This window comes from Vitis riparia, chromosome 6 (genome assembly GCF_004353265.1).
Source record: "Vitis riparia cultivar Riparia Gloire de Montpellier isolate 1030 chromosome 6, EGFV_Vit.rip_1.0, whole genome shotgun sequence".
NCBI classification, from domain to species: Eukaryota; Viridiplantae; Streptophyta; class Magnoliopsida; order Vitales; family Vitaceae; genus Vitis; species Vitis riparia.
In genome coordinates, this window is record NC_048436.1 from 16006302 (window position 1) to 16020370 (window position 14069).

General features: G+C 35.8%; 2 protein-coding genes across 6 annotated transcripts; one reads left to right on the forward strand and one right to left on the reverse strand.

Annotated features, from left to right (window-relative positions):
- Positions 1–41: 41 nt before the first annotated feature.
- LOC117916179 (50S ribosomal protein L4, chloroplastic) lies at positions 42–3588 on the forward strand. Of its 2 annotated transcripts, none has more exons than XM_034832075.1 (2): positions 42–940; positions 3237–3588. In XM_034832075.1, exons 1-2 carry the CDS (start codon positions 109–111, stop codon positions 3308–3310), a joined length of 906 nt encoding a protein of 301 aa, XP_034687966.1. In that variant the 5' UTR covers positions 42–108; the 3' UTR covers positions 3311–3588. The 2 variants fall into 2 exon arrangements, with proteins under 2 accessions (XP_034687966.1, XP_034687967.1); XM_034832076.1 differs by lacking the exon at positions 3237–3588 and adding an exon at positions 1438–1822 and having other exon boundaries at positions 44–940.
- A 1613-nt stretch (positions 3589–5201) lies between these two features.
- On the reverse strand, positions 5202–12401 carry LOC117916212 (phosphomethylpyrimidine synthase, chloroplastic). Of its 4 annotated transcripts, XR_004651534.1 has the most exons (8): positions 12317–12401; positions 10219–10522; positions 9888–10015; positions 8482–9308; positions 7458–8134; positions 5804–5962; positions 5385–5703; positions 5202–5307 (listed from the first exon to the last, which is right to left on the reverse strand). XR_004651534.1 is itself a non-coding variant. In XM_034832130.1 (6 exons), exons 2-6 carry the CDS (start codon positions 10518–10520, stop codon positions 5953–5955), a joined length of 1944 nt encoding a protein of 647 aa, XP_034688021.1. In that variant the 5' UTR covers positions 10521–10522; positions 12317–12401; the 3' UTR covers positions 5753–5952. The 4 variants fall into 4 exon arrangements, 1 of the variants encoding a protein (XP_034688021.1); XR_004651533.1 differs by having other exon boundaries at positions 5204–5703; XR_004651535.1 differs by having other exon boundaries at positions 5204–5703; positions 7452–8134.
- Between the last annotated feature and the right edge of the window lie 1668 nt (positions 12402–14069).

Consider the following 14069-nt stretch of genomic DNA (forward strand, 5'->3'; position numbering starts at 1 on the left):
ATTTTTATTTTTCAAAAACAAAAAAACAAAAATATTTCGTTAGTGCCTTTTGGAACGGATAACAATCGTCTACACCTCTCACTCTCAGTCTCTCACACATCTGTAAAAATGGCGACCACGGCAACGTCGCCGTCGATTTCATTCTTCTCATCCTCAATCTTCGGAAGCTCCTCTCGCCAGAACCCTAATTTCCTCTCTACATTCAAACCTAATTCTTTTCTCAAACCCCTCAAACCTCTCTCTGTTCGCTCCGACCTCGTCGCCATTCCCATACTCTCTTTCACAGGAGAAAAAGTTGGCGAGACTCAACTCAATCTCAAATCTGCTCCTCTCGACACTGCCCGCGCCGTCGTCCACCGTGGCATCATCACCGACCTGCAAAACCGCCGCCGCGGCACCGCCTCCACCCTCACCCGCGGAGAGGTCCGGGGAGGCGGCAAAAAGCCCTACCCCCAGAAGAAGACCGGCCGCGCCCGTCGTGGGTCCCAGAGGACCCCGCTCCGGCCCGGTGGTGGGGTTGTCTTCGGCCCCAAGCCGAGGGATTGGAGCATCAAGATTAATCGGAAGGAAAAGCGGCTGGCGATATCGACAGCGATGTCGAGTGCGGCAGTGAACACGATTGTAGTTGAAGATTTCTCAGATAAGTTCGATAAACCGAAGACCAAGGAGTTCATTTCTGCTATGAAAAGGTGGGGGATCGATCCGAAAGAGAAATCAATGTTTCTGATGACAGAAGTTCCGGATAATGTGAGGTTATCGAGTAGAAACATCGGAACTTTAAAGATGTTGACGCCAAGGACTTTGAATTTGTTCGATATATTGAATTCAGACAAGCTGGTGCTGACGCAGGAGACAGTGGATTATTTGAATAGAATGTATGCGGTTGAAGCCATCGGTGAAGAAGCTGATGATGAAGAAGAATATGAAGATGGTGATGAAGGTTAGTCTTTTTCAATTTAGTATGCAATTATATCTGCTTCACCTATATATTTTGGGGTATATGATCACATTGCCTGTTTGAGATTCAAAATTTGTTCGAATTTTTTCTTCTGTAATTGGATGCAGAATGCTACGAACTGTGAATTTTGAACTTGTGAGTCTTCTGTACTGAACTTGAGAATTTATATGAGAATCCAATAAAAAGAGACATGGAAGCATTTTTGGTTGAACTATAGATGTGAACCTGCATTGCTGCAGACATTACAGACTGATTTCGAGTCATTTTTTGAGCATCTAACTCCATGTTATTTAAGCATTCTTGTCACTACTCTGGGGTTGGCATTGTGTTTGCCATTAAAGATTGTAGATTGGCCCTAGCTGTTTATTTCTTCATATAACCTTGAAATTAAAGAGTAGTTGCTGTTTCTTGGAAGGGAATACCCTCTTTATGATTGGCTATGGTTGATTTCCTTCATTTTCATGCGGTTCGATGTACAGGGTTGGAGGCAGCAGATGAGAATTCTGATGTAACAGAGTGATGCTGTAAAGTCCCATGCCTTCCTTTTGCTTGATTCTCTTTGGAATTCATTTTAATCCAGATAATCCTGAAGAGGGTCTTGTCCTGGGAGCTAGTTTTGGCAGTCTTCTGCACATTATCATCATCTTTGTATGAATTGCAAATTATTTTCCATGAAAATGCTGCCATTTGTATGTCCTTCTTGTGCTCATGAGCACTGCTTTTTTTTTTTTTTGTACTCTTCTTTTTTCAGAATATTGCAGGTTATTGTTCTGTTATAATTATAGTGTAGCTTATGTTGAGAAAATTGTATCGTAGCACTTTTCTCTTCTACTCAACAAACAAATTCTCCCTTCCCCCTCTATCTGTATATTTGTGTGTGAAAAATGCTAGTTGACATTAATGAGTGCATAGTTTAGAACCAGTAAGCAAGTTTATCGATCAGAATGCTAGCAGTCTGGGTTTGAGATTATCATACTGCCATAAATTCATGTTAAATCCTTGGGAGGGCAGTTGGTGGCTTGAAGGATATCATTTTATTTGGTTAGAAATGACTATAGAATGGATATAACCTGGTAGATTGAGGTGTTGGTGATGATGCTGAGAAGAAGGTATATGTAGTTGATGTGTTGGTGATGATGCTGGGAAGATGGAAGATGTAGAGTTTTGAAAAAAAGGGTGTGGACATGGCTTCGTGTTAAAGTGTTATGCATTTCTTAGGCGACTAAATTTACAGCTCAGGCAGCAGGTATACAAGGTAATGTTAAGGGAGGGAATGGAAATGTCATTGCAAAAAATTGGTAAATTTAATATGGGAAATTGGTCCCTGATGACAAAAGCCCTGAAAATAAAAGTATCAACACAGAAGCGTTATTATCTGCTTTATTGTTACCCTGCATCAATGTTAAGAGCCTGGGACTCTGAGAATGTATCACAGATGTTTTGTTTAAATTTTGGAAGCAAATCACCATGAAAATACAATAGTTTTCCTCAGAATTTGGTTATGGAAGTCTAGGACAATGCACCCCCCACCCCCCTTTTTCTGGTTCTTTGGAGCATTTTAAGTCCTGCAACTTGCTTCTTTTTTTTAATTATTATTATTTTATTTTTAAGCTGGTTTTGGTAGTCCTTTTACTCTTCATCACTTTTTTCCTTTTTGGTGGCTCATAGATTCACTGATCATGATGGGATTCAATTCAGGTATTTAATGTGATCTCCAAACACCTATTGACTGGCTAGCAGGCATTTTCATATCTCTGCATAGTCTTCTCATTATCATCTTCCACTTTAGCTATTTCACAAGTTTCATGCAATGAATTTGACTTCCTCAGTTGCTCTCATCTCCTCTCCTTCTCGGGGTTTTTGTTTGTCCCTTCTTTTTTTTTTTTAGTTCCAGCTAGACCAGATTTGTGGTTATTGATTGTAGTGATAACCCAAAACTTCACCATCTGAATACTTAGCCTTGCATTCAACGGTGAGAATGCATACACCAGGACCATGACGGAGTTCAATATCTGTGGCTATGGGTTTGTCAATCATTGCGATGCAGAAACTATACTGCAGGATGACGTTAAGTGGAGAGATCCCTCTGACTAAAAATGCCACTGTTCTTCTATCACTTTAACAGTGGTGTTTTGTTCTTGATGTTAAAATTTATGATTTTAGAATGCGTTTTTTTTTTTTTTTTTTTTTTTCCAGGAATGAAATTAACAGTGTCAATGTTTAGAAGCGTCATTTATAAGCCAATAACACATTTCTTTTCCCAATGATTGCATTGCAGTTGGTCAATGCGGATTATTTGCTGCTACTGGAACCTGCAATTCTGCACATTATCTTGGACCAATACAATTCTAAGGGGACTAATGTTACAGCTCAGGCAGCAGGTCTAGAAGGGAATGTTAAGGGTTAGGGAATGGAAATGCCATTGCAAGGAATTGGTAGATTTAATATGGGAAATTGGTCCCTGATCACAAAAGCCCTGAAAATAAAAGCATTGACACAGAATTGGATGTCTGCTTTATTGTTTATCCTGCGTCAATGTTGTGAGCCGGGTACTCTGCAAATGGATTACAGATGTGTTGCGTAAGTTTTGGAAGCAAGTCACCCTGAAGATATACAATAGTTTTACACAATTTGGTTATGGAAGTCTAGGACAATGCCCCCTTTTTTTCCTGGTTCTTTCAAGCATTTTAAGTCCTGCAATTTGGTCGGGTTTTTTTTTGCTTTTTTCTCTGAAGCTAGTTTTATTAGAGTGCGTTTCATAGGAATTATGAAAAGTGTTTTTCGTCTTTTTAATATTTAAAATTTTTTATTTAATAGTGATTATGAAAATTATTTTTAATATTTTAGTCTTTCTAACATTTGAAAATTTTTATTTTTTGAATATTAAAAATACTATAAATATTTCTGAAAATCATTACCAAACACTTTCTTTGTCTCCTTACTAACACTTTTCTTACTGATCATGGTGATGTTGGGATTCGATTCAGATATTTAATGCGATCTCCAAACAAACTGTTGACTGGCTAGCAGGCACTTTCATTTCTATGCATTGTCTTCTAATTATCATCTTCCAATTAGAACTTGTTTATTAGTAAGCATTTTTACCCTTTTTAATACTTGAAATAACTCTATTATAAAAAAAATTTAAGTATTAAAAAGGTTAAAAGTGCTTCTTAAAAATACTATCAAATGGATTCTTGAACTATTTCACTAGTCCCATGCAATGAATTTGACTTCCTCAGCTGCTCTCAACTCCTCTCCTTCCCTAGGATGTTTTTGTTTGTCCTCTTTTCAATAGGTTCAGGAATACCGGATTTTGCTGTTATTGCTCACAGTGATAACCCAAAACTTCAGCATCTGTAATACCTTGGCGTGTATTCAACCTCGAGCATGTATATACCAGGGCTATGACCATGATCATTACCATTACGATGATGGAGTTCAATATCTAAGCCTATGGATTTGTCAAGCATTGCGATGCAGAAGCTATATATTGCAGGGTGGAGCTAAATGGAGATCATCAAGATACCTCTTACTAAATGCTACCGTTCTAGAAATTGAACAGTGGTGTTTTGTTCTTGATGTTAAAATTATGATTTTAGAATACGGAAATTCAATATCTAAGCCTATAGATTTGTCAATCGTTGCGATGCAGAAGCTATATATTGCAGGGTGGAGTTTAATGGGGACCGTCAGGATCTCTCTTGCTAAATGCCGCCGTTCTAGCACTTGAGCAGTAGCGTTTTGTTCTTGATGTTAAAATTATGATTTTAGTATGCATTTTTTTCTCTTCAGGACTGGGATTAACCCAACATTGTCAATGTCCAGTAGCATCAATTATAAGGGAGGAACACATTTCTTTTCCGAAGAATTGCATGGCAGTTGGTCAATGCCGATCACTTACCACTTTTGGAATCTGCAATTCTGCATTTTCTTGTACCAAGACAATAATTCTGTCGCACTGTTGCTGCTTATTATTGATCCGAAGGTAAATCTGAACAAAAAGAGAAAATGACACTAAAAGCTCACTTTGTGGATGTTGTTCTCAATCTAAGATAATGCATCAATAAAGGATACTAGGTACTCAGGTGATTAATCAAAAACCAAATATGAAGCCTTGCATTCCTGCATTGTTAGGTGCTGTTCCACACCCAACACTCTGATCTCCGTGGATGAAATCCAAAAATTTGAGGATGTCATCATCTTCATAATCCAGCAGTAACAATTTCCAAAAAAAAAAAAAAAAAAAAAAACCAAATCTCTTTAACCAGTGAATCACAATCTCATGATTTATGAAAGATGACCTTGGTAACAGTGGGTTCAAATAGGATTTTCCAAGAAAAGGGATGCTGTATAAAGATTACAGGATAGTTCAGTACCATATGGAAAGGATTCCATTGATGTAGGAGTAACTAAGTTATGTTACCTCGATATATATGCACACTTGGTCAATAAGTGGCTGCTGATTAGTGAAGCAATCATGATTAATAAAATTGTCAGTTCTAGTATTTCCAAGGCTCGCGATAAATATGCCTGGTCATGAGCTCGAATCTGCCCTGACATGGAACAGGTAGCCTGAAACATGGATGGATTCTCCCTCCCTGCGCAAGCACAGAAAAAAATGGGAAAAGAAAAGCACACTCCCTACGCAGGCATTATCCTGTTCAGGTTCGAAGGGACTTTCTCAGCCTGATCTGCTTGCATCCTTGGCCAAATTGCCAGTGCAAAAGCAGATGCAGACACCCCTGGTGCGTTTCTTATGTCAATCGCTAGATTCAAAAGGAAAACTTGATATACAAGAACATGAAGAAAAAGAGCTTTTATTATTGAGACTGACATACTAACAAGAAGCAAAATAAAGAGATGTCTCTATTTATTTGACACTGCAAAACTAAGCACTCGCCAACAGCTAAAAATGATTGACTTCAAATCACCATTCTTGACCAGCCAATATCACACTGAGCCCCCGAGAATTTCAAACAGGTTCTTCAAATTCACGAGTTCCTGCAAGAACATTCCCAGAAAGTATTTTCCGTTTTAACTATGATAAGGTGATCTGTGATGAAATTGAGTGTCATGTGTCTAAATAACAAAATCCATTTACCAAGGGGCACATTGTAAGAATGAAAAAGAAATAGAATTAAAACCTTTCTACCTGCTCTTATATTCAAAATATAGTCATATATTCATCTGTTAACCCTAAATCATGGTTATACAACAGGATTTGCTTTCGATTGATGTGTATTTATTATGCTGATTTATTGACCTTGTTCCTTCATTTTGTCTTTTTTTTTTTCTTCTTATTTCCTTTTTTCTATGACTACATTTCAATTCTTAGATTATTAACAGTACATCAAAGTTTTCATCTGCTTCAACATTTGTTCAACAAAATAGTGTAGAGGACATTAGCATTTCCCTAAGGCTACATCTGGTTTCATGAAAGTTCGAGAAAAAGAAAATAGGAAGGAAAAACATAAGAAAAAGGAAAAGAAAATTTACAATATTTTTACGTTGTTTGGTTGTCTGGCAAAAAGTTTTAGGAAAACAAAATTAAGGTTATATTTGGTTTCTGGAAAGTATTAAGGAAAAAAAATGTTAAGAAAAATGATTTTTTCATATTCGATCGCATTATTGAATAAATGAAAGAAAATCAAATATCATTAAAATTAATTAGAAACTTTACACATATCCAAATTATTTAATCTTTATAAATAATAGTTATAATAAGTGAAATCGGTTTGAAGTAGAATATAAAAATAATTTATTAACTTCAAATCTATTTTTTATTTTTTTTTTCACTTTTTTCTTTCATTTACTTTTCATCTTTATTTTCTTTCCCCCCACATTTTCCTTCAAATTTTTCAGGAACCAAACACAACCTAAATTTTTGAAGAATTTACTTTCCCCCAACTTTCTTCACCTTTCCCTAAGGAAAATCTTTTATGCTATGGTAGGTCCTAGGAAAGTACAAAAGAAGAAAAAAACATATTAAGAAAAATGATTTTTTTCATGTTTAATTTTACTATAGAAAATATAAATATATATGTGTAATGAGTTAAAAACTTTTGAATTTTGAATTTTCCTTTTTAAAACCAAAGAACCTCCCATGATCGAGCCTTTTGAATTCTCCATGGGGCCCAAATTTTACAGCGCCGACTACACAGGCCACAACCAACACTGGGTAATCCAAGACATTCAAATAAGTGAAATGAGTTCAAAGTAGTATATAAAAATAATTTATTAACTTTGAACCTATTTTTTGTTTTCCTTCTACTTTTCCTCTTTATTTTCTTATTCTCGCATTTTCCTTCAAATTTTCCAAGAACCAAACATGGAATTACGATTTCCCTTTTTTCCTTAAATATTTTTTTCCTCACCTTTTTCCATGGCATCCAAACATACAAAAATCACTTTCCTTAGCATTTTTTTTTTCCTTTTATTAGTACTTTCTAAGAACCATACATTATCTAGGAAAAAATCCAATATCACTAACCTTTACCTCTGCGAGGAGCTATTTGCACTTGTTGGCAAGTAGATTTCTCCACCAATTTCACCATATTGTTCCCCACTGACAGTTTTCTTAGCAGCAAGAAATTCAGCACTCATAGCATCCATTCCTTGCTGCACAGCTTCCTCAGCACTTCCATAGCCATGCTCCTCAGCATATTTGCGCACATCCTCTGTTATCTTCATTGAACAGAACTTAGGCCCACACATAGAGCAAAAATGTGCCACTTTGGCACCTTCTGATGGCAGGGTTTCATCATGGAAGGCCATAGCTGTCATGGGGTCCAATGACAAAGCAAACTGGTCCATCCATCGGAACTCAAATCTTGCTTTGCTTAGAGCATCATCCCAGGCTTGAGCATGGGGGTGACCTTTGGCTAAATCAGCTGCATGAGCAGCTATCTTATAAGCTATGACCCCAGCCTTGACATCATCCCGGTTTGGCAACCCAAGGTGTTCTTTTGGTGTTACATAACAGAGAAGTGCAGTACCAAGAGCCCCTATGTTGGCAGCACCAATGGCAGAGGTGATATGATCATATCCTGGAGCAATATCAGTTGTTAAAGGGCCAAGAGTGTAGAAAGGTGCTTCGTTACACCACTCCAGCTGTTTTTGCATGTTTTCTGGGATTTTATGCATTGGAATATGTCCAGGCCCTTCATTCATCACCTGAGATGTACAATATACAGCATGTCAAAATGATAAGTCAAAAGCAAGCATTAACTCAAATGAGTTTCCAAGAAAAAAGAAGAGCAGTGGATGCAACTGATGATGCTAAGTGATGAACACATCTGCTAACCCTACACAATTTTTCTTTTGGTTTTGTTCTAATACTATGTGCATTGTTTTGATTTGACAAAAAATTAAGTACTAAATCAAGAAGTTACTGTTGCCAAGGCCTCTATGGCAGTTCCAACTGGCTAACATTAATAACAGCTAACATACTAAATTAAGAAGTTTGGGGAAGTTTCCCTATATTGTACAAGCACCATGCTACTAGCATTTAATGTAATTACCTGTACATCCTTTTCCCATGCTCTGCGAGTTAGTTCTCCTTGAGTTAAAAGCTCTGCAAACTGAGCAGGATCGTTGGCATCATAAATGGACCCGGGTCTGAGCCCATCACCTATTGACAATGAGATGTCATATTGATTACAGATGTCAAGTATTTCATCCCAGTGCTCATATGCAAAGTTCTCCTTATGATAAGCTAAGCACCATTTTGCATGAATTGATCCTCCACGAGAGACAATTCCAGTCATGCGATTTGCTGTTAATGGAATATAACGAAGCAGAACTCCAGCATGTATTGTGAAGTAATCAACCCCCTGCTCAGCTTGTTCAATCAGGGTGTCTCTGAATACTTCCCAAGTAAGATCTTCAGCAATTCCATTCACTTTTTCAAGTGCTTGATAGATGGGAACTGTCCCCACTGGTACAGCAGAGTTACGTAGGATCCACTCACGGGTCTCATGGATGTGGCGCCCAGTAGAAAGATCCATAACAGTGTCGGCACCCCATGTTGTGGCCCATTGAACCTTGTAAACTTCTTCCTCAATGGAGCTAGCAACAGCAGAGTTTCCAATATTTGCATTAACTTTGACCAAGAAATTTCTTCCAACTATCATAGGCTCCAACTCCAAGTGCTTTTTGTTGGACGGGATGATTGCCCGCCCACGGGCAACCTCAGATCTCACAAACTCTGGCTCAAGCTTCTCACGGGCAGCGCAGAACAACATTTCCTCGGTTATAATTCCTTGCTTAGCATAGTACATCTGTGTGTATCGTGGTCCACCCAATTTCTCTCGCCTGTCAATCCATTCTTTTCGCAATTTAGGGAGTCCTGTTTAACAATGCCAATTGTTAAACTAGGCAAGCCAAGTGGTGGACAAGTAACATAATCTCAAGGAACAAGCAGCAGAAGGCACCAAAATATCAATCTGAATTCATCTAACAACCATCAAGAAGAGTCAGGAAATGTTCTACACAAAGAAAATAAACCATAAGCCAAAAGAGGTGTTTCAGAAGCTTCCTAGACATTTTTTCCCCAGTTTTAGAAGCAATATTAACTAAGGAATATGAATTGCTGTTTAAACATGGACTTCTAAAATACTGAAAATGAATTACATCACCAATAATTTGAACTAGCTGGAGTCAACTAGCAGGTTGCAGAGTACTAAAATCTATGGGATCAAACTGAAGTTCCTAAACACCAGCCAAAATTATACATAAAAAAATAATAAAAAATTAAAAAATCTTCTATAAGTAAAAAATAAAATAAAATAAAATCATGGAATACGTTTCAACATACAAGTGTTTAAGATATAAATAAGCATGATAAATAAAAAATCATGACACCAAGAGGAAAGAAACTATAGTCTTCAAAACAGTGTATGTAAAAATAAAAACTTGATGTGCATACCAGCACGTGGACTAATGTCTTGAGGACCACTTGTGTCATAGGTGTCAAAGTTTGGTTCATCCCCACTCAAATGAATTCGTCGAAAGGGAACTTTGAGTACATGTCCAGATGGTTCATGAATAACCTCCCTGCAAATTAGATCAACTGTCAAACTGTTGAAAAGTTGCAAACAAATGTATCTCAGTGCATGTCCGTCTTTGCATGCTTGGACAGGATGAGCATTGGTGTCCTCATGCACCTAGCCAATGAAGAATATATGACAAGCTATATCCATGTCAACAGAGAACCACAACAAACATATAAAGAAGTAGAAGACGACCCAACAGCACACCTGTATTCTTTGGAACTCCTTGGAAAACATTGCTCAAAGGTTGGATGAGGCTCAAAGTCAGGAGCCGAAGGATCAACTGTGCCCTTCCTTTGTTTGGTTTTCTCTGAATTGGTTTTTGGGGGATCAGATGTTAAAGTAGCCCTAGGGCCAGAGCTCATGAAAGTGAGGCATAGTCCTTTCTTTGAAACATGCCCAACCCCATCAAACCCAGGCAAGAAGGCAGTGCCTGGAAATTTTGCAGGAGCAGAATGGTTTCCATTCTTGCACAAAAGTGATGTCAAGGTAGTATGCACCGATGCCATATCTAAAATGAGTTAACACAGAGTAATGTATTAGAAAAAGGTAAACTCCTATTAACCCATACAAGCCCTAGCATTTATAACTAGCAGAAATTAAAACATTTGACAGCAGAAGATTAGCATACAATGAGAATACAGTTTCTTGTTTCCTACTGGAGAAAAAGATTAGAGTATTGGAACAGGACTGCATGACTTCACAAAATGGCAAGAATAAGATGTTCCATTTAGCAGCCATTGTTTGGACCGAAAATTCAGTTCACTACTTATCCTAGCTTCCTAGTGATCTGAAGAATCATCAAACAAGATTAACCAATGTTATTGGCTATCCAAAATAAAACCAAAAATATATGTTGACAAAAGTGTAACCTTCATCCAACAGAATTTTACTCATACCCATAATAGAATATGTAAAATTAACAGTTTAACAACATAACCAAGGTGAAATCTCGAACTAGTTTTTCCATAGCTTGGCATGTCAACAAACCTTTAGATGATGGTATTTAATTTGAACTTTCTAATCAATTGATTAAAAAGGTTTTATTTTTGTAATAAGAAAACTACATAAATCTCATAAAAAATTAAGAAAAAAACATTTTCCCTTTCCATCTCAAAATTAGATGACCATCAAGGTCTCATTATTTAGAAAGTCTACACAACCACAAACTACATAATAAATTGTTAGAAGCAGAATTTCCTATGCACTTATGACACGGAACCAGATTTAATTTTGATCACAGAATTCAAACAAAAGCTGCAACTGCAGAAGCAATTTAATTTAAATCACAAAAAGTGACAACATAATTCAAAATTATACAAACATGCACAAATACTTGAGAAGATTTAATTTTGAAAGCATAAATCAAACCCACTAGTTTGCTTTCTCTGATGCAGAAACAAATTAATTTTAATTGCACAAAAGAAACAAACAAATCCAAAATAACACACATATACTGTGACGTAAAATCTAGTCAAAACCATCCTTGAGTCAGCTTATGAACAAGGCTAAATTCACGACTTCAGCATAATATTTCTGCAACCACCCAAAAATATGGTTAAGAAAATGACTTAACGCTCACGACAGTCAAATTAAAAAAATTCTTTATAAGTGAGCTTATGATCCCATTGGTAGCTGAGATAATGCTGAACGCACATCTCAAAAATTCATAAGAAATGTTTTAGGGAATGAGATAAAGCTCAAAGCAACCAAATTGCATATAATTAAAACAACTAAACAAAAAGAAGAACATTCAAAACAAAACTATTATGATCCGTTGGATATCAGCGAAAATGTAGGAACCGAAGGAAATGAAACTAAGTTTTAAAACCAACCAAATTAAGTACAGCCATTCAGCTTACTAGAAAAAATATTTCCATTTTTCGCTCTTCAAATCGATACCAAAATTTCAAAAAGTTCACGAAATCAAGCTTGAGACAACGAGATAAAGCTCACACGTCACAGCAACCAAATTACACACTGATTCAGAAAAACACAAAATTCAACAGACAACAAGCCTTATGATCCCTTTGGCAACACAGAAAACCGAACACAACCATTCGGCTCGCTTGAGAAACAGATTTTCATTCTTCGGACTCAAAATCACATTTTCCTTTCATGCCTCCTGATTTTTCTTGGTAACTAAACGGAAGGCTATGATTCGACCGTAAAAAATCTTTTTCTCAAGAACCAAACGGAAGGCCATGTTTGCACGGACCGCGAAAATGAAAAGTTTCCGTAAATGCAAGACGCTAGGGTTTGTAGATCTTAGAGAGAGAAATAGAAGTGAGAAAGGAGAGAGAACCTGGTCTTATCCCTTCGCTGAATCGCTCACTGAACTGAAAGCACAGCCCAAGATTACGTTCACAGGCTCTAATTTATAGCGGATGTGTCACAGGCTTTCACTCTGGAAAAGCGAGTGCTTACGTGGCGCTCTCGTCATTGCTTGGACAGATATTTCTGAACAGTTTATACACAGTAGTTATTGTCTGAAATGGGCCTAACCCATGTGTTGCCACGGGACTCTCCTGAGTCGTGACAGGGTCAAGATTCTTTTCGGTGATGAGCTTGGTCTTCTTGATGTGCGGCTGAGATGTCGTCATCAGCTTTGAGATCCATGTGGGACCCGTCGAAAAGGTGGACTGAACCCTTGTAACAAATAAGATAATTCATATCTCACAGTATAACATTATTGTTTGAATTTTAAATATTTGGAAAAAATATTTTTTTTCATTTATTTCTTTTTTTCCCCCTTTATTATTATTACCTTTTTTTTTTTAATTTTTTCTAATTTCTTCACTTTGTTCCTTATCTCTCAAAACATCCAATCACAAATATACCTTTTTTAGTATTTACCAAAAATAACATGCTTTAATTTTTTTTAATTATTTTATATTTATCTGATTTGTTTTTTAATTTAATTTTTTAAAATAGTTTCTCAATAATAAGTTATTTTTAAAAAAATGAGTTTTGACCTACTAATATAAAAATATATAATAAAAAAACTCCAAATTTATAAAATTAGTATTATTTCATCCATTCAAGAATAATTTAAAATATAAACACTTTTCAATGAGTTATCTAATTATTTTATAAAATATTCCTTTTATTTATCATATCATTAATATCAATTGACAATTAAAATCATCTACATAAATATTTTCCTTATTATTATTATTTAATTATTTAAGATTTTTTTCCTAAAAATAAATGCTTTTGGAAAAAGTTAAAATGAAGTACTTTGAAAGAGCATGAACATTATAAGTAGTGAAAAAATCCCAAATAAAATAATAATAATAATAATAAAAGAAAAAAAAAAGAGTTTAGTTATTAATTAATATTAATTATATAACAAGTAAAAAAATAATAAAATATATATATATATATATATTTAAAATTATTTTTAAATAAATAAAATAATATTGATTTTAAAATTTTAAGATTATTTTAATATATTTTTATATTAATGAATCAAAACTCTTTTTTTTTTTCTTTTATGGAATGGCCTTCTTTTCAATACCATTAAAGAAACTCTTTTGTGAAGGGGGTGGGGGGTGGGGTGGGGATGAATGAAAAAAAAAATATATGTGAAATAATGTGACAGTGGATAGCGCACTAGGATGGTACCGATATGATGATGGTTGGAAGGAAGAATGGTCCTGGAATAAGACATGTGGCAGCGGTATGGCCCCAAAGGGCAAAGCGACATTTTTACCCGCCACAAAGAGACAAAAAGGAGTTGTCATTTTCTGAAGGCAACAGTGATATTTTGGTCTCCATAATTTCGAAACATCAAACCGTTACATCATCCACCCCCACCCCCACCCCAAGTGTGAAAATACAGATATTTTATGAATAAAGTTGGGGGATTTTCAAGCAAATTTACCGATTAAGGTAAAAAAATTATTCTAGCTATCTTTTTTTGGTCAAATGTTTATAACTTTGAACAACCTCAAATTTAGTATTACTTATGATCTCCAAAAATAATTAAAATATATTCACGAGTTTAATCTATTTTGAAAAAAAATTTCTCAATCTAAACTTATATTAAAAATATC

Bases quoted from the DNA above. Each gene is read 5' to 3' on its own strand.
- LOC117916179 (XM_034832075.1), top strand. From the start codon at position 109: ATGGCGACCACGGCAACGTCGCCGTCGATTTCATTCTTCTCATCCTCA. The intron at 941-3,236 runs GTTAGTCTTTTT...ATTGCATTGCAG, and splicing joins ATATGAAGATGGTGATGAAG to TTGGTCAATGCGGATTATTT.
- LOC117916212 (XM_034832130.1), bottom strand. From the start codon at position 10,520: ATGGCATCGGTGCATACTACCTTGACATCACTTTTGTGCAAGAATGGA. The intron at 10,016-10,218 runs GTGTGCTGTTGG...TCTAATTTGCAG, and splicing joins AGGAGTTCCAAAGAATACAG to GGAGGTTATTCATGAACCAT. The intron at 9,309-9,887 runs GTATGCACATCA...ATTGTTAAACAG, and splicing joins AGACATTAGTCCACGTGCTG to GACTCCCTAAATTGCGAAAA.